At 39.2% G+C, this 25,161-nt stretch overlaps 3 protein-coding genes across 3 annotated transcripts; 2 read left to right on the forward strand and 1 right to left on the reverse strand.

The window, feature by feature from the left end:
- Positions 1-748: 748 nt before the first annotated feature.
- On the forward strand, positions 749-1,693 carry OLFR642 (olfactory receptor S85). The gene has a single exon (NM_001171462.1). The coding sequence runs from the start codon at positions 749-751 to the stop codon at positions 1,691-1,693; it is 945 nt and encodes a 314-aa protein (NP_001164933.1).
- A 7,685-nt stretch (positions 1,694-9,378) lies between these two features.
- On the reverse strand, positions 9,379-10,317 carry OR51I2 (olfactory receptor, family 51, subfamily I, member 2). The gene has a single exon (NM_001171461.1). The coding sequence runs from the start codon at positions 10,315-10,317 to the stop codon at positions 9,379-9,381; it is 939 nt and encodes a 312-aa protein (NP_001164932.1).
- A 13,842-nt stretch (positions 10,318-24,159) lies between these two features.
- OR51I1 (olfactory receptor, family 51, subfamily I, member 1) lies at positions 24,160-25,104 on the forward strand. Its single transcript, NM_001171460.1, has one exon. It carries the CDS (start codon positions 24,160-24,162, stop codon positions 25,102-25,104), a length of 945 nt encoding a protein of 314 aa, NP_001164931.1.
- The last annotated feature ends 57 nt before the right edge of the window (positions 25,105-25,161 follow it).

Here is a 25,161-nt window from a genome sequence, read left to right on the forward strand (position 1 = left end):
TTGCATTAGCAAGAAGCTGGAATTGGGAGCCAGAGCCAAGAGTTTGATCCCAAGCAATCCAAAGTGGGTTACTAGTTATTCAAGGGAATCTAACATACGCAACTATTAGATACTCCTTGATCTAACAAGAGAAAGAGCACTTGATCATGTAAGAGAGAAGAACTAGTTGCAAGCAGGTGTGGAAGAGTGAGATTTTAGATGCTTGGCAAATAATAAGGTACTCAACCAACACAGAGAATAATGAACTGGAGTGATGTTTGAGTGTGGGCAAGAGAGGAGGGACATTCTGGAATACAAGGGAAAATCCCACCTGTACAAGAGGGCATAAATCAGGAGGAAGAGAATACTAAGATGTCATGGAGGACATATTGTACCTCACTTATTGAAGAAGGTGGTGGCTAAGAATTGGAAGAGGGAAAGGGCAAGATTAATTTCCATCAGGAAAAAAATGTACCTCTACGAAGAACATACACACTGGAAGAATAAGGAAGAATGTTCAAAAGGAAATTAATGGACTTCTGTGGGAAGAAGCCAGAGCCCATGGCAGTTTTGGGGATATTGCCAGACTGCAAAAGCCCTGAAATGTAATCTCTTCCTTCTAGATCTTTCTGTGATCTTCAAAATTGGAAGCTAAGCATTATTGTCAGCTCTACCATACGGCACCGAAAGCTCCTGATCTACACAATTTCCCCCTTGTGACCTCATCTCACTCTGGTTTTATTGCCCTGAAAGCCACTGAGAAGCCCTCATGAGAGACCTTGGGACCAACACCTCGAGTACATCCAGCTTCACGCTGACAGGCTTCCCAGAGTTGGAGGGGCTGGAGCACTGGCTGGCTGCTCTCTTCTTGCTGCTTTATGCTATCTCCATTTTAGGCAACACCTTAATTCTCTTCATGGTAAAGGTGGAGCAGAGCTTGCACCAGCCAATGTACTACTTTTTATCTCTTTTGTCTGTCAATGACCTGGGTGTGTCCTTTTCTACAATGCCCACTGTGCTGGCTGCTATGTATTTTCACATACCAGAGACAGCTTTTGAGGCCTGCCTGGCCCAGATGTTCTTCATCCACTTCTTTTCCTGGACGGAGTCTGGGATCCTTCTGGCCATGAGTTTTGACCGCTATGTGGCCATCTGTAATCCCTTGCGCTATTCCACCGTGCTCACTGATGCTCGTGTGGCCCACATAGGTACATCCATCATCATCCGCAGTTTCTGCATGGTCTTCCCACTTCCCTTCCTCCTGAAGAGATTGCCCTTTTGTAAGGCCAATGTGCTGACCCATTCTTACTGCCTACATCCAGACCTGATCCGCTTACCCTGTGGAGATACTACCATCAACAGCATGTATGGCTTGTTCATTGTCATATCTGCCTTTGGTGTAGATTCAGTGCTCATCCTTCTCTCCTATGTGTTAATTCTACACTCTGTGTTGGCTATCACCTCCCAAGAAGGGAGGCTTAAGACTCTGAACACATGTGTGTCACATATATGTGCTGTGCTCATTTTCTATGTGCCTATGGTTAGCGTGTCCATGGTGCATCGATTTGGGAAACATGCCCCTGAGTATGTGCACAGGTTCATGTCCTTGATCTATCTCTTTGTGCCCCCAATGCTTAACCCAATCATCTATTCCATCAAGACTAAGGAGATTCGCAAGAGGTTACGCAAGATGTTGCTGGAACTTAAACTTTGACCAGGGAGGAAATTTTGAAAAGCCACATACCAAAACAAAGGCCCCAAATCCCAAGTTTTGGATTGTTACTAATATTTGGATGTAGAAGGTAACCATTTGAAGCCTTTCAATCATCTTTAATACATGGACCTAATATCATGTCCCTGCCATCAGTTATATAGACTAGCCTGACTATAAAATGCAACTAAAAAACCATCAGGCTTCCCTGAGTTATAATTACCCAAGTTATAGGTTGCCACAAATGACTTCTCTAAGAGGTAACAAGGAAGAGAATCTTAAATTAGACCTATATAGTAGTAAAAATATGTCCCTCTATAGTATCTATGCTTTCAAGTAATCCTCAAAAAGCAATGCATACATACATGCCATGCTATAATTCAGGATTATGTTACTTAATGTTTAACATCATATATATAACTCAAGTATTATTAATGGAATAAAACTTTATTGTTAGACCTTAAAAATTAAAGTATAGCTGTTTGTGTTTACACTTTTAAAATAAGTATAAATACTGCCATAATATCTACAATGGAACATAAATTCTTGCCACATATTATCATACAATACAAACCATTTAACGTGAAATTTGGAATTTTAAAATAATGAAAAATGCTTTGTGAAACAGTCATATGGTGTCATACATCAGGAATAAATAAAGAGACAATAAAATTTCTTCCAGAGAGTGGAAGGTTAACGGGTGTTGATGGTTGATGGATGGGCAGGTGCACTTCAGCAGCATGGGTAACTCGGCTTCATAGTTTGCTGGAATATGAAATCATATGCTGCAGACAGCAGCCCAACCCTAAGACTGCAGCACATGCCACAGCACAGGAAGGGTGGCTGACATGTGTCAGGAAATTCAAAGAGAACAGCAGTCACTGAGTGAAAGGAAACCAAGAAAACAACGCAAGCCACACAGGCAGGAGGGCACTTAACAGAAGCAAGCAGAGTGACCTGGAGACTTTCACTGGGCAATGCACAGGCAGTGAAAGTCCAGGTTGTAACTCCACCTGGGTGGATGACTATAGAAAATGTTCCTTAACATTTTTTCCTTGTAGGATCATGAAATAAATTTTATAAGATACAATCATAGGGACCAAGTAACTTGATCATGACATAAACGTAACAGAAGTATAGATTTGAATTTGCCCACAAAAACTTCCTGAATGGTGAATTAAGTGGCCAGGACAAAATTAAAACAAAACAAGCAACTACAACAAAAAACAAAATAATAACCTACAGATGATGTCTCCAATGTCATCTTCAACCAGACTATAAGGACAAAAACTCTCAAAGATCCTAGAAATACTTACCCGCCCCAATTGGAAGGATCCTATTCTGAGTAGAAACAGTAAATGACTTTTAGATCTGTGTGTGAAATTGAAAGTAACCCTTACCTGCTCCAAGTCCTAGTGAACATGAGAGGATCAATTAGTGCTCTTATGGTCCCAAGCACAGCCGGCGCTGTGGCTCACTTTGTTAGTCCTCTGCCTGCAGGCGCCGGCATCCCATATGGGCGCCGGGTTCTAGTCCTGGTTGTTCCTCTTCCAGTCCAGCTCTCTGCTGTGGCCTGGGAGGGCAGTGGAGGATGGCCCAAGTGTTTGGGCCCCTGCACCCACATGGGAGACCAGGAGGAAGCACCTGGCTCCTGGCTTCGCATTGGCGCAGCGCCGGCTGTGGCGGCCATTTGGGGAGTGAACCAACAGAAGGAAGACCTTTCTCTCTGTCTCTCTCACTGTCTATAACTCTACCTGTCAAATAAATAAAAAAAAAAAAAAAGAAAGAAAAAGAAAAAGAAAGATTCAGAAAAGTGTACCAAATGAACTCTTCCTAAACTCTATAACCTTAGCACAATGGAAATCATGTTAATTGTGTAAAAATCACTTAAGTAAGATTGAAAGAAGGTTTTGATGGCAAGGGAAAGAAAGAGAGGAAGCAAATGCAAAAAAAAAAAAGTGTTACAATGTATCAGGTGGAAGAAAGGCCTGTGGAGTTCTGGGCTGGAGAGCAAGGAAGCGAGGCATCCTGTAAAGCCAGCCTTATCTCTGACACACAGAAGTGGCCTCATAGAAAGGTGTTATTTTGAGTCTTTGGACAATAGCAGAGGGAGCATAATAATTAAGAAGCTAGAAAGCCTACTCTAGCCAATCTTCTTCCTCCTAGTCACCCTGGAAAACCAAAAAAAAATCCATATTCTTATATAGGAACAAAAAGGGGATATTAGCTAAATCTATAAGAAATTACAAGGAAGAATGAAAGAAAAAAACATCAAGGAAAAATATTAATCCATGACCATTGTAGTGACACTAACAATGGGAATAATTTTTTAGTTTTTAAAAATATTTTTATTTATATGAATTAACAAATTTCATGTATTTCATATATACAATTTTAAGAGCATAATAATACTTCCTATCCTACCCTTCTTCCCTCCATCTTTCCCACCCTCCTTCTTTGATTTCTTATCTTTCCTTTAATTTTTTTAATGATATATTTTCAATTCCTTGACATGTCAGTAACTGTATCTGAATATTAGAAACCATGTTGGTGATTTCGGCATTTTTTAGGCTTTTAAAATTGCATTTTTAATCTCAACTACTAAATTGTAGCAAAGTAGAAAGTAGAATTCTATCTTCAGGCAGATTACAATGAAGTTATAAAAAGGAATAATTTCTATTCCTGCAATTGCTAAATAACAACAATTTAATTATGGTAGGCAGAATTCAAAGATGAACCTCGTGGTTTCCAATTCCTGGTATAACTCATGTGAGTTTACCATAGTACATGCCAAAAAACCGTTTGCAGATATAATAAGGTTACTAATCAGTTGATTTTGAGATGGATTATATAGGTGGGTCTAATGTAACCACATAAGTTCTTTAAAAGCAGAGAGGAGTTTTCTCTGGCTGGTTATAGGAGAGGAGTGAGAAAGATTCTAAGAGTGAACAGGATTTGGCATTCCATTGCTAGCTTAGGCTTGGAGATGGCAGTATAATGCAGATTCAAGCAATCTCTAGAAGCTAGGGGAGGCCTCCAACTGATAACTAACAAGAAAATGGCAACCTCAGTCCTACAACTGCAAGGAACTGAATTCTGTCAGCAATTAGAATGAGGTTGGAAGTAGGTCCTACCAGGATCTGTGCGAAGGAGCCCAGACTAGCTAGAGCCTTGGTTCTACTGAGCCCACATGGATTTTTGATCTACAAACTGTTAAATAGAAAAAGGATGTTATTAAAAGGATATGGGGCCCGGCGCTGCAGCTCACTAGGTTAATCCTCCACCTTGCGGCGCCGGCACACCGGGTTCTAGTCCCGATCGGGGCGCCGGATTATGTCCCGGTTGCCTCTCTTCTAGGCCAGCTCTCTGCTGTGGCCAGGGAGTGCAGTGGAGGATGGCCCAAGTCCTTGGGCCCTGCACCCCATGGGAGACCAGGATAAGTATGTGGCTCCTGCCATCAGATCAGCGCGGTGCGCTGGCCACAGCGCGCTGGCCGTGGCGGCCATTGGAGGGTGAACCAACAGCAAAGGAAGACCTTTCTTTCTGTCTCTCTCTCTGTCACTGTCCACTCTGCCTGTCAAAAAATTAAAAAAAAGAAAAAAAAAAAAGAAAAAAGATATGGGCTGGCGCCGTGGCTCACTAGGCTAATCCTCCGCCTTGCGGCGCCGGCACCCCAGGTTCTAGTCCTGGTGGGGGCGCCGGATTCTGTCCCGGTTGCTCCTCTTCCAGGCCAGCTCTCTGCTGTGGCCTGGGAGTGCAGTGGTGGATGGCCCAGGTCTTTGGGCCCTGCACCCGCATGAGTTCCAGGAGAAGCACCTGGCTCCTGGCTTTGGATCAACGTGGTGCACTGGCTGCAGCGCGCCGGCTGCGGCGACCATTGGAGGGTGAACCAATGGCAAAAGAAAGACCTTTCTCTCTGTCTCTCTCTCTCTCTCTCTCTCACTGTCCATTCCGCCTGTCAAAAAAAAAAAAAAAAAAAAAAAAAAAAAAGGATATGGAGAAGGGAAGGTTGTGCACTTCTATAATAATGAAGGACATTTTTATATTTCCTATCATTAAGGGTATGTTCTGTTTTACTGCTGCCTGATTAATATTAACCAATTTCTTAATGGATATACTCAGGAAACAAGGTTCTTTGTACTTGTGCAATTTGAAAATGTAAATATTCTACTTAATGTACTAACATCTGTTACATGATAGGTTATAAACTTTTTAAAAATATTTAAATGGATTAAAGTTTGAGAGGTTCATTATGAAATTATTTTGAAGAATATAATGAACCTTTTATGTTGTTATATGTATCAGTGGTTTTTTAATATTCAATTTTATGTGTATGTATGATTTATTTACCTATTGATGGGCATTTGCATATTTTCAGTTTCAGACTATTAAGAGGAAAGTTGTTATGAATATTTGAGTAAGAAAAATAAATCATTTTGAAAATTAGATCTGGATCTGTTTAAAAAAGGGTCAATTTATTGAATTTATACCTCTTTTTTACCTCTTTTCTTCACTTATATACATAAAATTTATTTCTAAATATGTTATTACAGATATTTGAATTTTAAATATATATATGTTTAAATATATATATAATTTTTAAATCTTTAATTTTCAAATTTAAGTTTTTAAATTTAAATTTATTTAATTAATTTTAAATATATACTTAAATATATATAATTTTTAAATCTAACTTTTAAATTTAAATTTTTAAGTGTAAATATATTTTAATTAATTTTAAATACATGTATTTAAATATATACAATTTATTTGAGAGACAGAAAGATAGAGAGACTCTTCCAGCCACTGATTCACTCCACAAATGCTTGCAACAACCAGGTTTGGGCCAAGCTAATGTCAGGAACCAGTAATCCATCTTGTTATTCCACAAGGATGGCAGGGACCCAAATACTTGAACCAGAGTACACATTATTAGAAAGTTAGAAAGAAGAGTGGAGCCAGGACTCCAACCCCTGCACTCTGATGTTGAATTAAAATATCCCAAGCAGATACTCAACTGTTGTACTAAATGCTCCCTATTAGATATTTTGCTTATAAATGTTGAGTGGAATATTCTGATGAATGTGATCATCAGTTCTATGCTTTATAAACAACTGATATGTGAAATAGTTCTAATCTAATGCATATAACCCAGTTATAAGAGATTTTGTATATATATATATTTAGCAGGAATTTCTGATTTATTTTACTTATCTTTTAATTTAGTCAAAAATTTATTTATTAAATGGATAGCTCAGATTTTTGTGTCAAAATCATATAATATTAATCTTATGTCAAATGTAGAAAAATCTACTTGACAAGTAAAGCTACTTGACAATATAATCTGTTCAACAATTACAGAAAATTTATTTCAATCAGAAATATTCAAGTTGGCTCTTAAGACTAATAAAAATGTTGACTCTCATGCCCAGTTGTTTATATCTGCTTTTCACCATAAAAATATAAATTGTCACCCAGAAAGCTTATTTCTCCCATGTTGTAATTATAAGCTATTCGGCTTAAATATGCAGCCTGCTAGGTCTCAGCCTTTGTTCAGCACTCACATGATTCACACCAACATTTCCTATTGATCCACCAGTCATACTCTTCCATCACACTGTAGGTGTTCCAAGCACAGTGAAGTTGTATAAATGGATATTTAAAGGTATATGCAGTAGGTAAACAAATCCCAGGACAGGCTGACATGTGCCTCCCATATCTCTTCAGGTAGGTTTCTCTTACAATCCTTAATGACCAAATCTCATAATCACTGAGTCCTCACATCTAACACCATGTTTGGTATATGGTAGGTCTCAATCGATATTGTAGAGTGCACAAATAAATCAGTGGGCTGTTATGTTACTTATAAGCAAATGAAGAGCAAAACTTCCCTTCCCCACTCCCAAAAGCAACTCATTGGTTTAGACTTAGGGTTGAGTAAAAGACAGTGGGCAAATATCTCTGGTAGGAGGAAAAAAAGGTTGAGAAACACTTTAGGGAGAATTTCTGAGCAATATGACTGGAAATAAATGATGTCAGATCAAGATTATTTGATATTCAGGTCCACCCTTTGCATTTCTATTAACTTCAATTTGTGTGTCATCTAATCTTTAAATAAACCTGCTATGTGTCAAGGCTTTGGGTGCATGAAACATGCCTCTAGAAATTTATTGGACATCTTCGCTGTGGATTGCCCTTTACATTTAAAGAATGTTGGTGGGGTATGCCAATTTTAATGACATATCAACTGTTTAGTTGTTGTCACCTGCCACCTGAATTTATGTATGCAAACCAAGCCAAATAACTCTTCAATGGACAAGTATTCAAATAGTAGGACTGATGGGTAACCATATATAGAAGCCTGGACATGGCCCTCTTCTACCACGTACTCATTTTTGGAAATTTTTCCATTCACTGAGTTGGCAAAGAAACAAATTTCAAAGAACTTCAACTAATACGAATTTGTACTTTTTCATTCTTTATTAGATTCTAGTTATCTTAGTCCTTTTATGATTCTTATCTATGAGGCACAGAGATCAAGAATGTATCCTGTCCTACGGTAACTCTTTTTCCTAGTTTCTACCCCTCCACCCAGCACTGACCCTGGAGGATAAAAAAGTGCTCTCTTACATGAAAAGAGGAAACAAAGAGATGACCATTATCATGGAGATGTTTTTCTATTAATCTCAAGCTAGTGCCTTCACAAGCTTAGATGAATTCTGTTTGATATTTCATTTGCCTGGGCTAGAAGCAGCACTAAAGGGTGCCCTGGAAATGAAGTAAAAGTTTCTTTTTATTTCTTTTTTTTAGGCAAATTTGGGAATTTTACCATTTCTGTAGGGAAAACATTGAATTCAAAGAAAAACATATCAAATAAAAAGGTTGGAAAATATTCTACTCAAGCTCAGAAACAAACCTTATATTAAGTCTTCATGGGATTAGAGCTGCAGAGTGATCTAAGGTTTTTTACAGAGGAAAAGAGACCCAAAAATGTCTTTTCCTTTAGTCTCTGAGAAGCAGTAGCTCTTTTAATTGGTGAGGTAGAAAAGAAGGAGGAAGTAAAGTGGAAAGGAGCCTGAAACTCTCATTGGAAGCTCATATTCCCTTGCTCCTTGTCCTTTCTCCTTATACCAATGGGTTTCAAAATCAGGATTATTATGGTCAAAAAGATATCTCCTTTTCTTTCTATGAGCTGGCAATCAGAGAGTGTTCTCTTTACTTTTGTATGTAGCTTTTTTAAGTCTTATCTTTAAGGCATCTATGTATTCATTTGAAACTAAAATTGCAAGCTATTAAAAATCATCAGTTTTTAAAGAGTTCAGATAGTATTTAATTTTTGGTTATTTTAATTTTATTTGAAAGGCAGAGGATGGAGGGAGTGGGAAAGAGAGATATACAGAGAGAGATCTTCCAGCAATGCCCACAACAGCCAAGGCTGGGCCCTCTGTAAGATTGTGTAATCATTTGATGGCCTTCAATATTTATCTTTCTTTGAATATCAATGGTGTTTACTAAATGTACTATTCATTTGGAACTTCTTCTTTTGTGTTATGTTTTCCATCTTTGTTCCTAGCCTTATACTTCCCCCCAATATACACGTCTACCTTATACCAGATAACGTTGATAATGATGATGATGGTGATGATTTCACTGATGAGAGCCTGTGACTGCAAGACACATTATGAAAGTCACTTTTTGATGCGTTGAAACATGCGTTTAATGGCTCGGCGGATCTCTTTTGTCTTGGCACTATAAATGAGAGGGTTGAGCACAGGGGGGACAAAGAGGTAGATGTTGGACATGAGGACATGTAGGTAGCGTGGAGCATCCTTCCCAAAGCGGTGCACTGTGGAGACCCCAATCATTGGTACATAAAATGCCAATACAGCCAGGATATGTGACACACATGTGTTCAGAGCTTTGAGGCGTTCCTCACGGGAAGCAATGGCCAAAACAGAACGAAGAATGAGCATGTAGGAGAGGAAGATGAACAGTAGATCCATACCAAAGGTGGATACAAGTACAAAGAGTCCATAGATGCTGTTGATAGTGATATCAGCACAGGCAAGCTTCATCATATCCGGGTGCAAACAGTAGGAGTGGGAAAGAACGTTGGATCTGCATATAGGCAGCCTCTTGATCAGGAAAGGAAGAGGGAAAAGAGTGATAAAGCTCCTAGCAGTCACAGCGAAACCCATCCCAGCAATGACTTCATTGGTAAGCATAGTGGCATAGCGCAATGGATTGCAAATGGCCACATAGCGATCAAAACTCATGGCCAAAAGAATTCCTGATTCCATCATGGAGAAGGAGTGAATGCAAAACATTTGGAATAGGCAGGCATCAAATGCAATATTGCGGGCATCAAGGCAGAAGGTTCTGAGTACGGTTGGCAGTGTAGCCATAGACATGGCCACATCACTGAAAGACAACATGGACAGGAAGTAGTACATGGGTGCATGGAGGCTGGGCTCCCCTCGCACAGTCTGCAGGATCAATGTGTTTCCTAAAAGGGCCATAGCATACATCATACAGAGAGGCCCTGCCAGCCAGGGGTGAGACCTCTCCAGACCAGGGATGCCAGTCAAGAGGAAGGAAGCAGGATGAGTGACATTATACATTCCCATTACAGGAAGAACCCAGGGTACTCTTCAGGCTCAGATCTTTTCACTTGGAGAACTCTAAGAGTTGTACTTACTGGAGGATAAGCAATTATGGGTTATGAGGCACAATTAAAGAAGATGATATTTACACAATTGAAACGTGTTCATGTAGTCACTGATTTTGAGATGATTCAGGCAAACTTCTTATTTTGTGATCATCAGGCTACAGGACAGGTTAATATTTCCTTCTGTTCTATGGATGGAGGAAGACATTGACAATTTCATTAAAAAATCAGTTACAAAGAAAACATTTTAACCACATTATCCATAACTTTTATGCATTTTAGAAGTATTATTCAATAGAAATGTGTTAACTACAATTAATAGATAGCCATTACAGAGGGAGATATGGGATTTGAGTCATCAGTAGCTCCTGGAAGTATTGAAATAGTTCTTTGAAAATGTTAAATTCAGACATATCACTAACTAATGAGAGAATTTCCTAGAGCTAGCTTGAGGTATGATGTGTGCTTGCATGGAGAAGAGCAGGTGCAGCAGTACATACTGTCTTGATATTTATACTCTTTAACTGCACATCTTTCTCATTCATACTCTCAGTCCACATGTATATAGAAGTAGCATTTACATAGGCACACTCAGGCATACACATGGATTTGTATATTTGCAGAACTTGTCTACTCACATACTTCCAGATTGCCCAACTTTCATATTTTTTGTTTACTCAGTTTTTCTTATACCAACACATGGCACTCATATGTTATTTAGTTCCCATAGCCATAATTCAGGTCATCATTCAGATGTTATGGACATGTTTTCATGTTCATTGCCTCATGATGGCTGAGGATAAGGAAGGCCAGAAGGATTTCCACATGGCGGGCATGTTTCAGATTTATATTATAGGACATTCTCGTTTAGGAGAAGAATTCCAGAAATACATACCTCTGTTTTTCCTTTCTCCTCCATCTCCAACATAAAAAAACAAAAACAAAAAAAAAACAAGGTCACTCCAAAGCCCTTTCTGATGGGAATGGAGAACAAAGTGGAACTAGGATCCTTAGGTATCTGAAAATTACAGAATTGATGAAATTGTTTGCAATGGAACATTGTCACTCCAGGAAGCATGTCTGGGTTTTCCCAAGTGGTTCCTAACTCACATGCATTGCCATTCTGAGCAAGCCAGTGACCATCACTCTGTGTTACATGATCACTCCTTTATAGTCTGAAATCTTAGCCTGTGCATGCCTGTGACCCTCATGAAACTGTGACTCCTTGGGAGCCAGGGCTAACCTGCCTCGTTTGTCTCGTATCATACATCTTTATATTCCCCTTATTCACATTGAGTCTTATAGCAGATAATCAGAAAACACAGAATAGAACTGAGCTAATATAAAGGAAATAGAAAGAGAAGAGGAAAGAAAATGGGTTGAAGTCAGGGTCCTGTGCATGCCATGGGCAAAGTCATTGTGGATCTGGGGACCTTAGTTTTAGAGTTTGTGGGAAAGATGTCCAATAATCTCAGGATCACACCTTTCCCCATGACCTGAGGCCTCTGACATTACAGGTTGTCTGGATAGCTATGAATGGAATGCAGAGAGAAAAAATGATACTTATTAAACACAAGCTGTGTACCAGGAACTCTGCAAAACACTTTATAATTGTTTAATCATTTAATCCTTGAGAAATGTGGAAACTGAGGCAAGTGAGATTAGTTTGCCTAATAACTCATAGTAAATAGATGATAAAATCACAAGTTAAATGAAGATCTGCAAGATTCCATTCCCTTACCTATGCTTTTGAGGGATCAATTAGGGTGTTGGAAGGAAAGTCAAGAAGGAAAATAGAAGCATACATTTTTGTAATTTCTGTATAGAGATTTCTCAACTACCCTTTAACAAGGAAATGGCTAAAGGCAGATATATGTGAATAGAATGGAGCAGAAAAATACCTGTCTCCAAACTGAAATCAAGCTATTCTGCTCTGGAGACCCAGAAAATTTACGTTACCAAAGACTTAACAGGAACCAGAGTGATTTAGGGGAAAGGACTCTGGGCTGGGTGTCAGGAATCCTGAGATTTAACCCAGTTCTGGTATTTCCTGCCTATGTAAATTGGGAAAAATACATTTCTTTTTTTAGACCAGTATCTTATTTACAGCTTTTAAAAATTATATTCTCTGAGATCCATTGTAGTTTTGGTGTACTTTTATTTTATTCTGCCATGAATGTTCCTAAGGTACTGAAAGAAGGCAGAAATAAAGAAGAGACAAGATTGGAAGGATCTACAGAGTAGCATGTCTAAAGACAATAGTTTTGAATCTATATACTGGATAGGAAAAGACTATAAATCCAGCTGTTCATGATTCATGCAAAGTGTTTAGCCCATTTCTCACATTTGTTTGTTCTCCTGGAGAGTAAAACGCCAGTTAACACAAAGTTTATGATTAGCTCATTTCTGCTATTCCTTTTTCTTGCTTTGACAACTCAGAGTTTGTAAAACAACACTAAATTAGACCCTGTGTGATTCAGCTGTTGATTTGAGTTACTGAATAATAATTGTGACCACTTTAGTGCTGCATTTCTAGGAAGTTTCTGTGTTCTGATTTCTGTTTCCTTCCCTGAATTTGCAGCAATGTTATTGAATTATATAAATTTCATCTTTTAAAGGTTGGTGTCTCAGGGAAATAGATTGTGACAAGCAAGTGATCTAGAGAAGTACAATGAATTACTCAGAGTTAAATAATCAGTGGCAGCACCAGAACCAGAACCCCAAATCCAGGAAGATTTCCACCTGTTCTGTTCTCTCTACCAGGATGCTGCTTTTAGAAATCCCTACTCAGCTTCTCACTTCTCACTCACCCTGACCCTTGCATGGTCTAGCCTGTTCTAGGTGCAGGCTTTATGAGCATCACCTGGCTAACCCCTCCAGGGCTTCAGAACTCACCAGAAGAGCGACCAATAAGAGACCCCCACAAAGCAGCACCTTCTCTCTGTCTGCTAAAGTGAATTCCTGTTTGGCTCTTTTATGTCTCACTCTGAGCCTCAGGGACAGAGAAAAGTGATGCTGACTTTGTGCCTGAAAATTCTTCAGGGAGATTTTAATCTCCCAAAGTCCTTAATGAAGACTGGGAATAAGGTATATACTCTTTTAACTGAATATGAGCTCAGTAGTCTGCCAGATCAATTCTCCATACAACACAAGACACCATGTGGTGATAGTTGGGTAAGTGCTGTAAGACAGAGCTAATTACGTTCTAAGTGGTACCACTATTGTGTAATGTGTAATATATAAGCGCAAATAAAGTGCAATAAGAAAATAACTATTTGACTTTCTTGTCCCTTAAGTATGTTGGGGATAGTTTTTTCTTTATTACTGAATTAAACTCAGTTCACTAAAGTTTTCAGTTGCATTCACAGAATAAAATATGCTGTGGTGAAGAATTGGAATGCTCAGCCTCACATAATTGTCAAACAGGTCAGCATTCAGTCACAGCTTTTCCTTTTCTCCCATGTCTCAATTGCTAACCATGGTTGTGGTTTTCCCCTCCAGGCAACAGAGACATGGGGAACTGAAAGTTCATAATTCATTATTACTGCTCTTCACTTCTATGATGTTTGCCGGGCTTATTAAATGTTTAAGCCTGACTCTCTGACATTTAGCATTTTCATAAATTACTCAAGGAAGTCTCATCATCTTTCAATTATTTCTCGTTTGATTTCAGTAAATGTATTTTTACTCTGTAAGCTTGTTTTTACTATGTATAACACAGCTCCCCCTGGTAGAATCCTACATTCAATTGATCAGCATCTAAGACAACACCAGTCCAGGTCTCTCCAGGATGTAGTTGATGCAGGAAATGGTCAGGCTTCCTTGATCACAACTAATACCCTACCCTAAAGCAGGAATGGTCTCTTGGTCTATCCTGCTGTCATAACAAAAAGGAAAATTTTATCAAATTTAGGTTTTATTTATTTAATTTTGACATGGAGTTTCATCATATTTTACACTCTGTTGAATTCACATTTACCTGTCACAATATAATTCAAGAAACAAAACTACTGCTCAGTAATAGACCAATCAGAATATAAGAGACACAGAAATTCCTTTAATTGAGAAAAAATAATGTAAAGAATTGTTCAGCAACCATTAGAGAGCACACAAGACAAAAAGGGAATATGAACATGTCATCAGAGGTAGCAACTTCAGGAAGTAACTTCTAGTCATGGAGCTGAAGGAACAAAGAGAAGGATCTAGAATCAGTAAGTCCTACAAGCTGAAAGGAGCGTGCACTGCTTAGACGGTTTTGGGTCACGAGATCTCAGGCAGAACCCCTCTATGATTTGGACTTACTCTCCTGAGACAGGAGTTTGGAGGGAGGCTCGTCTGGCTTGTTCTGAGGTATTTAAGAGGGCAGGGAAAGATTTATTCAGGGAGTGTTGGAAAGTTGCAAAATAGAACCAACTACGCCACTGAAATTAACCCTTCATGTGTAAGTGAAGAATTGTTGCTGAGGTAACAAAAAGGAGAGACTGAGAGTTCTCCTTTTCCATCTCAGCTTCCTAGGGCCCTCTACTTTTAGATCTTAGGATCTAATTAGCAAAGCAGAAAGGTGGTTTTCACTGAATCAGCCCCATTGCACAAAGAAAAATATAGATTAGAAGGTGGGATTGAGAATGTGAGACAATAATAAACTGACCAGTACAACAAAACATATTCATTTAATAATGGGCATTGCTTATTTAAATTTCAGAGGAACTTTGGAACTGACCAGCAGATGGTAATACAGTCTATGCATTTGCTGCAGTGGGGACCACAACCATCCACGGACTACAGAGTCAAATAAGCACTGCCAGAGCTACCACCAAGGTGACATTGACCACTGGGAGCCGAAGCCATGGAAAAGATGCAATCGGTGGTGGAGACTCTGACTGTAGCAGAGTTGGAATGAGAGACATACCCTATAACTGTCATGCTTCCCAATAGATGAATCACTCTGAAAGTCAACTGTCTTGGGAGTTTGGAACATTCTTCAGGTAATCATTGGAGATCTGTGATATGGAGGAAATCCTCAGAAGAGTGACCAGTTGATTTGCAAACCTTGGTAGAATAAAGCCCAATCGATTTGCCTTACTCCTACATCATTAACAACATTGTAAAATACATGATCTCTCATTGGCTTTCATCTACCTAGTCACTATAGGGCAAATTGTCAGCTCACTGTAGTCCATAAGGATAGGCATAATTGAACCTATCAACTTCTCAAGAATAGAGATTCTCTTGTATAAACTGGTAGACAGATTTCACCAGGCAATACTTCAGACTGGCATATGATCAAATTCTCCTTATCCACTCAAGTAGAACTAATTCTCTTTCTTCCTGATACTTCTATTATTGCCATGAAAGCAATGATCACAATTAATTATAGCTGTGTTTGCTCTGTTACCTCTACTAGAGATAGCTTGGAGAAGAAACAGATGTCTCTAGAATGTTACATAAATACGACAAGGAGTGCTAATTTGTTGAACATAATTATTTGATCTTGGACAAAACATGCTACAGCTGAGAAATTTGATGCCTTCCCTTAATCATATGAAAATACATCAATTATACCAAATACATTAAATTTATTCCATAACATGTCCTAACACAGATAAAGCAAAAAGATACCCAGTTTTGGCTTCAATTGGAACTTGAGATATCTTGTATTAGGCTGAATTTTCATTGCTATTTGTTTATATTTTAAGAAGAATATTCTCTTACTTCATCTTTTTTTCTTACTTTCATTAAACAAATTTTCTCATATCTCATAATGAAATTATCAAACACAGAAAACTTGAATTTTACAGTGATAGTATATCTGCCACTGATATTATATCACTAACACTTTATTAAACTTTATTTATCATATACACCCATGTATCCATACCTCTAAACATCCATAAATCTATCTAATCTTTTAAAAATATTTATTTATTTAATTAATTAGAGAGAAAATAAGATAGATTTCCTATCTGCTTTTTCAATCCCCAAATGCCTGTAACATTCAAGGCTGAACTGAGAGCTGCAAACTCAATCTGGGTGTCCCATGTGATTGACAGACCAAATACTTGAGCTATTATCTGCTGCCTTGGAGGGTGTACATCAGCAAGAAGTGGGAATCAGGAGCAGAGCCAGGACTTGAATCCAGGCACTATGATTTGGGCTGTAGGAATCCTAAGCAGCAGCTTAACCACTGCATCAAACTTCATCCCCATTTTGTCTTTTATGGATTTCCAAGTATTCTGCAACATCAATACAATTCCCTCTAAATATTTTAACATTCTTATCATCAATTGAAGTTCCACATTTTTGCAGTTCTTAGATTTGTTTCAAGCATGCAAAGTTCAATCTTACATGAACATTAAATGATTTTTCACAAATGCGTTGGTTTTATTGTGAAATATGTTTATGACGTACTTCGAGGTAAGCTCTGGAAGTATATTTGAATTTTTGGACAGGATGGTTTTTCACTATTTAACTTCTTTGTTATATTAGCCGCGATGTATTTATTATTTTACATAATCATCTGTACTGAGAATAATATCTAAATTATTGCTGGGATGGGCACTGGGCACAGCAGTGAAGACGCCATTTGGGATGTCTGCATCTCCTATTGGAGAGTTTGGATTCAAGTTTCCTCTGTGCCCCTGATTTCAGAGGGAGCAAACAATGGCTAACATACTTTTTGGGCCCTGCTACCTATATGGGACACCCAGTGTTTTTTTTTTTTTTTACCCAGAAATCTTTTATTTAAGGTATACAAACTTCATGCATTTCATAAATACTAATTAATAACATAGTGATATAATGATTCTTCCCACCCTACCTGCCCTCCCACTTGTGCTCCCACCCTTCTTCCTCCTCTCTCTCCTATTCCCACTTCTTATTTTTTACTAAGATCTATTTTCAATTAACTTTATTATTTTTTTTTTTTGACAGGCAGAGTTAGTGAGAGAGAGAGAGACAGAGAGAAAGGTTTTCCTTCTGTTGGTTCACCCCCCAAATGGCTGTTATGGCCGGCACGCTGCGCCGATCTGAAGCCAGGAGCCAGGTGCTTCCTCCTGGTCTCCCATGTGGGTGCAGGGCCCAAGCACTAGGGCCATCCTCCACTGCACTCCCGGGCCACAGCAGAGAGCTGGACTGGAAGAGGAGCAACCGGGACAGAACCCGTGCCCTAACCAGGACTAGAATCTGGAGTGCCGGCGCTACAGGCGAAGGATTAGCCTAGTGAGCTGTGGCACCAGCCTAACTTTATTATTTTTAAAGATTTATTTATTTACTTGAAAACCAGAGTTACACAGAGAGAGGGGAGGTAGAGAGAGAGAGGGAGAGGTCTTCCATTCGATGGCTCACTCCCCAATTGGCCACAACGGCTGGAGCTGTGCTAATCTGAAACCAGGAGCCAGGAGCTTCTTCCGGGTCTCCCACGTGGGTGTAGGGGCCCAACCATTTGGTCCATCTTCTACTGCCATCCCAGGCCACAGCAGAGAGCTGGGTCAGAAGTGGAGTAGCCAGGTCTCAAACTGGTGACCATATGGGATGCTAGCGCTTCAGTTTAGGGTGTTAACCCACTGCGCCACAGTGCCGGCCCCTTCAATTAACTTTATACACATAAGATTAATAAGTAAAGAGTTCAACAAACAGTATGAAAAAAAAAAACAAAAAACAAAACTGTTCCTCAACAGTTGAGACAAGGGCTGTTCAAAGCCATTGCATTTTAAAGTGTCAATCTCACTTGTGTAGGTAACCTTTTCAGTGTTCTTTTAGTTACCACAGATCAGGGAGAACATATGGCATTTGTCCTTTGGGAATGTCTTATGACACTAAGTTTAAAGTTTTCCAGTTTTATCCATTTTGCTGCAAATGATAGGATTTCATTTTTTTAACCACTGTGTAGTATTCCATGGTGTACATATCTCATAACTTCTTTATCCAGTCTTCAGTGATGGACATTTGTGTTGATTCCATATCTTAGCTATTGTGAATTGAGATGCAATATACAGGGTGGGTACAGATAACTCTTTCATATGCTGATTTCATTTCTCTTGGGAGTCCTAGATTAAGTTCCAGATTTCTGGCCTTGGCTTTTGGGGGCATTTTGGGAGTCAAACAGTGGGTGGAAGATCTTCTTGTCTGTCTATTTTTGACTCTGTCTGTCTCTTTGCCTTTTATATAATAACAAAAAAAACTTAAAAAAATAAATATTTCTCAAAAAAAATTCTTCTTCTATTGGTTTGTTTAGTTTTAGTAGAAATGAACTGTTTGTAATTTTTAGGCCCTCTACAGTACAGTAGTAGAATAAAAGGAGTTCTTACAGAAGAAACATGTTATATGGATGCTGGTTTCTATACAGCAAAGTGCATGATTGACAAATTCCATGTGTCAGTCTGTGAATAGATATGAAGATATAAGTTTGTTGTACATTTGGTTGATCTGTTAATGATAATGAGTGTGTGTTCGAAATATATACTTTTGGTTAAGTGAAAATAAAATGGGAATGTATTGCAAACAAATTTTATTACTTTTTTTTTTTTTTTTTGACAGGCAGAGTGGACAGTGAGAGAGAGAGAGAAAGGTCTTCCTTTTTGCCATTGGTTCACCCTCCAATGGCCGCCGCGGCTGGTGCATCATCCTGATCCGAAGCCAGGAGCCAGGTGCTTTTCCTGGTCTCCCATGCAGGTACAGGGCCCAAGCACTTGGGCCATCCTCCACTGCACTCCCGGGCCATAGCAGAGAGCTGGCCTGGAAGAGGGGCAACCGGGACAGAATCCAGTGACCCGACCAGGATTAGAACCCAGTGTGCCGGCGCCGCAATGCGGAGGATTAGCCTATTGAGCCACGGCACCGGCCTGATTACTTCTTTAAATATGTCTGTGTCTTTATTTATTTCTAAAATTACATCTGTAATCTAAATTAGACTTTACAATTAACATAAGAATGCACATATTGGGGCCAGCATTGTGTAGTGGATAAACCACCCCATGCCCGAGACAACTGCATCTCATATTGGTTCTGGTTCAGTCCTGGCTGCAGCACTTCTGATCCAGGTCTCTGTTAATGGTCTGAAAAAAAGTATTGGAAGATGGCTTAAGTGTTTGGGCTCCTGCTACCATCAGGGAACACCCAGATGAAGCTCCTAGTTCCTAGCTTCAGACTGGGCCAATGCTGGCCATAGTGGCCATCTGGGGAGTGAAACAGAGGATGGAAACTCTCTCTCTCTGTCTCTAGCTCTGACTTTAAAAAATAAACAAGTAAGTCTTTTTAAAAAAGAATGCACAGGCTATGTAGTATGTTTGATGTGTTAAGATACATGAGAGACTAGAACATTGGGCAGGTGCATGATCATACCCATATTTGTGTTTATTGAATATAAATTTTGAAAAGGAAATGTGAAGCTGTCCAGTCGTGGGCTTTACTTTATTGGGAGGGTCTTTATTACTGATTCAGTTTTCATCTTGGTTATTGATCTGTTTAGGTTTTCTGTGTCTTTGTGGCTCAGTTTGGTAGGTTATGTGTGTCCAGAAGTATCCATTTCTCTGGGTTTCCTGATTTGTTGGCATACAGCTCTTTATAGTAATTCCTGGTGATTCTTTTTATTCCTGTGGTATCTGTTGTTAAATTTCCTTTTTCATCTCTAATTTTATTGATTTGGGTTTTCTCCCTCTTTTTTTTTTGGTTAATTGGGCTAATGGTGTGTCAATTTTGTTTATTTTTTCAAAAAAAAAAACAAGCTTGTCATTTCATTGATCTTTTTTGTTTCAATATTTATTTCTTCTCTAATTTCAATTATTTTATTCTGCTAATTTTAGGTTTGGTTTGTTTTTCTAGGTCCTTGAGATGCATTGATAGCTCATTTATTTGGTGCCTTTCTAGGTTCTTGATGTAGGCACCAACTGCTATAAGCTTGCATTTTAACACTGCTTTTGCTGTATCCCATAAGTTTTGACATAATGTATTATCTTCATTCATTCCCAGCAATTTTGTTATTTCCCTTTTGATTTTTTTTTTACAGGCAGAGTGTACAGTAAGAGAGAGAGAGACAGGTCTTCCTTTGCCGTTGGTTCACCCTCCAATGGCCGCTGCAGCCGGCGCACCGCCACCTATCCGAAGGCAGGAGCCAGGTGCTTCTCCTGGTCTCTCATGGGGTGCAGGGCCCAAGCACCTGGGCCATCCTCCACTGCGCTCCCTGGCCACAGCAGAAGCTGGCCTGGAAGAGGGGCAACCGGGACAGAATCCGGTGCCCCGACCGGGACTAGAACCCAGGGTGCTGGTGCTGCAAGGTGGAGGATTAGCCTAGTAAGCTGTGGTGCCAGCTCCCTTTTGATTTCTTTTATGCCTCTCTGTTCATTCAGTATCATGTTGTTCAGTCTCCATGTGTTTGTATATGTTCTAAAATTCTTGAGTTGTTAATTTCCAGCTTCATTCCATTGTGGTCAGAAAAGACACATGGTATGATTTTGATTTTTTTGAATTTGCTGAGACTTGCTTTATGGCCTAGCATGTGGATTATCCTAGAGAAAGTTCCTTGCACTGCTGAGAAGAATGTACATTCTGCAACTGTAAGATGAAAAATTCTGTACATATCAGTTAGGTCCATTTGGTTTATAGTGTCAATTAAATCTGTTGTTTCCTTGCTGATTTTATGTCTGGTTGATCTGTCCATTGCTGAAAGTAGGGTATTGAAGTCCCCCATTATTACTGTATTGAAATCTATATCTCCCTTTACATCTACTAACATTTCTTTTAAATAGCCAGGTGCCCTGTAATTAAAAAAATAAAAATGAAATGTGGGTGTTAGAAACTTAAAGCTCTATGTGCCTAATGGTATATCTGTGGGGATCTCAGGATGTCTATGTCTAAGTTCTTTGCGCTCTTGGATCAAGATGTGATTATCATACTAGTGTATGTGGATGATGACATCAGGGATGATGGGGCCAACAATAAAATTCTCCTAGGAGCAGTTGTCCTAAGACTCAGCTCACTGTTCACTGATACCATACTCCCAATTATATTCATTGCCTCCTCCCACAACATACAAATGAGCCTTTGGATTCTGGGGTATTCATAAATTTATGAGTCATAGAGAGATGAATTGATGCCACTTTGCCTGGTGGATCAGCAGCACAGCACAACACATCCAGTTACTGGGAAGAGAAGGACCTTCCACCCCAGTGAGTGCTCCTTCCTTCAGACTTCCCAACTAGGCTCCTTCTCTAACTATAGTCTCAATTTTGCCTTTCCCTGACATTTCCAGGCAAATTTTGATTCTTAAATCTCAACTCTAAATGTGAGCCAAATATGTCCCTTTCCAAAGCCAGGATCACAGACCCTGCTGCCACGTTATCTGATTCAAAAACCTAATACCAAACCACATTCCAATTAGTGAGGATTTGATGCATAAGATCTAGATTTTTTCTTGAGAGTATTTTGTATTTCTTTTTAAAAATTCTATAATTCAAATTATTTATTGAATCTTATACTGAGCTCTTGGGTGTGCAACTGGAGAAAAATCACAGAATTAAGTGAACTGGTCATTTAACAATGTGGTCTTCAACCTTAGCTGAGTTTTCAGCATTGATATATCATGGGAATACAATTGGTGGGGTTATTACTGTGAGTTTGTTAATGATGATGCATTTGTGATACCATGTGTGTGTTTGTAAATTGCCTTCTGGATGTTAAAGACATGAGGGATGATTGGAAACATATTATATAACGCTGATTAGTAGATGCGAATATTCCTAAATTCTTTTATGTGAATAAACAAGGATGTGATACAGTTCCTTGGAAAATATGTGTGTGAGGTACTACCTTTGAATACCATGGCACATTGGTGTGGAAGTATAAAAAAGTATATTTCTAGTATCTCTCAATGACTGTATGCATATGCATGTTCATACATATGCTGTTTCAATCTTCTTAACTTTTCTTACTAAATTGGTCACATTTAGGCATGTTTAACTGACATCCTCATGGACAAAGCGAAAAAAAAAAACAAAAATAAAAAGTATGGAGGCTATTGGGTAGTGATTGGAATTTGTTCTTCTTAGGATAGAAATTTTCAAAATTTGTTCTAGGCTAAGGGAAATCTCAAGCAAATATGAAATATTGCCTTCTTGGACAAACTCTATTTACCCACCAGAGTATATTTATAGATAGCAGAGCAAAAATACTTTTTGGAAGAGTTCAAACTATCTGTTAAATGCTACCAAAATTCTTTGGATTTCTTTAGGTCTCAGAGACAATATTGGAGTAGAGATAATACAAAAAAAATACCCATTTGGACAGGCTGAATCAAAAAGCACTTCTTAGAGACTTTGACTTTAAACCTGCATGGAAAAAAAGATAATTTTAGAGAGAAACCAAGGTAGGAAAAAAACTTGGGGAAAATGGTACCCTTCAAGGAAGAAGGCAGTTCTAAAACAGAAATCTGTCAGAGGGACTAAATGGATAGGAGAGAGATTATCATCATTAGACTTAAGGACCAAGAAGTGACTGAACACTAAAGACAAATCTGTTTCAATTTGGAGTGGGGAGAGTGTGGAAGGCACAATACAATGAAATGAGCAGTGATAGAAGGTAAGGTCACTGAGACTGAATCCCTGACATTGAGTATATTTGAATCAAGTGGAAAAGCACACACATAAACACAAAGCACAAGCTCATTGTCCTCAGTATCTAGAGAGACAGTGTCTCAAGAAATTTTCCTAAGAAAAAAGTTTTTGAGGGAAGACTACAGTATATTTATTAAGGGATAATTTGGCATGTTCTTATTGCCTGATGTGAAAAGACAGGAAGAGAAAGAAACTGAAGATGCAATACCATGAGTTTCTGGATGAGGTCCTCTACATGAAGTGGAAAGAAATGGATTCTTGAAGGCAGAGACCTTCCTGGGGAGAATGAGAGGCATTTGTTTCTCAGAAAAAGGGGAGTAAGAATAAATAAAAGTGTGAATAAGTTTAAAACTTAGATAGTAGTAAGTAATAATTTTCTCTTGACTTTCTTCGTCTCAACAGAATATTTTCTTCTTTGGTTTAACCAGCTGTACACCCAGGTTGATTCTAGAATTTATCAAAGATTGGGATTTATCATGTGAATGTGAACAAGAGGTAAAGAGCAATCTTTGTGGGTGTAGTCAGGAGAAAGTAAACGTGGAAGAATTAATAGACAAATAGACCAGAAGAAAATTGAAGAATCATGGAGATTTAAGAGCAAGTGTATGGGCATAAGAAAGTAGGAGAGTTGGAAGGTAGAAGTCAATGTGAAAAACTTGAGATTTAAGATTCCAATGAGGAACGTCATTGGAAGAGTGAGATAGAATTGCTTTTGTTGATGACAAGTTCAGGGGCAGGTCTTGATTGAGATTGGGAGACTGAGTAAAATCCAAGTAAATGTTATCAAAGATAATTTTAAAGGTAATTAAAGGTAATTTTATAGCTATAGGTGTTCCATCTATGCTATCTACTGAAGGGTCCCAAAGGTCTGGACAGAATATAACTTTGGGGGGTAAGATGGAGAAGTGAAAGAATATAGTAGAACTTTGTTTGTGTTTTATCTGAAATTATTGTCTTGTCATGTTATGGGCTTCCATTTGATCATTAGACCTTCAGAGTTTTTATGATGGCCCAGACAGATGTGGGCCTTGGTGGTACAGACATTAGTAGAAGCCAGGTACTCAGAATCTAGTGGAAGAATGCAGGAACACAGACGAATCTATTTAATTTCTGACCTTTTTTGGAGACAGGATATCTGAAAAAAAAAGGAAGTGAAGAACTCCCCCAACACCTCCTCTTGGGCCCACCAGCTTGTCATGCTGGGCCTCAACGGCACCTCCTTTCAACCAGACACGCTCCAGCTGACAGGCATTCCTGGGGTGCAGACAGGCCAAGCCTGGGTTGCCCTGATTTTCTGCATCCTCTACCTGATATCTATCATAGGCAACCTCAGCATCCTTGCTTTGGTGATTCAGGAGTCTGCTCTGCACCAGCCTATGTACTACTTCCTCTCTATGCTCTCTCTCAATGATCTGGGAGTGTCCCTCTCCACACTTCCCACTGTACTTGCCACTTTCTGCTTCAACTACCGTCATGTTGGTTTTGATGCCTGCCTGGTACAGATGTTCTTCATCCATACTTTCTCTTTCATGGAATCAGGTATATTGCTGGCCATGAGCTTTGATCGTTTTGTGGCTATTTGTGACCCACTACGTTATGCTACTGTGCTCACCAACAGCCGCATCTTGGCTATGGGACTGGGTATCCTTACCAAGAGTTTCACCACTCTCTTCCCTTTCCCGTTTCTTGTGAAACGGCTTCCCTTCTGCAAGGGCAATGTTCTGCATCATTCATATTGCCTCCACCCAGATCTCATGAAAGTGGCATGTGGAGACATCCATGTCAACAACATTTATGGGCTCTTTGTGGTCATTTTCACTTATGGTGTGGATTCAACTTTCATCCTACTCTCCTATGCATTGATCCTGAGAGCCGTGCTGGCCATTGCATCCCAGGAGCAGAGATTCAAGGCACTCAACACCTGCATGTCACATATCTGTGCAGTGCTAGCCTTTTATGTGCCCATAATTGCTGTTTCCATGATCCACCGCTTCTGGAAAAGTGCCCCACCTGTTGTTCATGTCATGATGTCCAATGTCTACCTATTTGTACCCCCTATGCTCAATCCCATCATCTACAGTGTGAAGACGAAGGAGATCCGCAGAGGGATTCTTAGGGTATTTAATAAATCTCAGGACTGAGGAAACCTTCAAATGCTCAGAGAACTCCCTTGGGAGAAGGACCAAAACTTGTGTGCC

Source organism: Oryctolagus cuniculus, chromosome 1, assembly GCF_051225735.1.
Source record: "Oryctolagus cuniculus isolate XC-2025 breed Fujian yellow rabbit chromosome 1, ASM5122573v1, whole genome shotgun sequence".
In the NCBI taxonomy this organism is placed as follows: domain Eukaryota; kingdom Metazoa; phylum Chordata; class Mammalia; order Lagomorpha; family Leporidae; genus Oryctolagus; species Oryctolagus cuniculus.

Excerpts from the sequence above, each read along its gene's own strand:
- OR51I2 (NM_001171461.1), bottom strand. The coding sequence starts at position 10,317 with ATGGGAATGTATAATGTCACTCATCCTGCTTCCTTCCTCTTGACTGGC.
- OLFR642 (NM_001171462.1), top strand. The coding sequence starts at position 749 with ATGAGAGACCTTGGGACCAACACCTCGAGTACATCCAGCTTCACGCTG.
- OR51I1 (NM_001171460.1), top strand. The coding sequence starts at position 24,160 with ATGCTGGGCCTCAACGGCACCTCCTTTCAACCAGACACGCTCCAGCTG.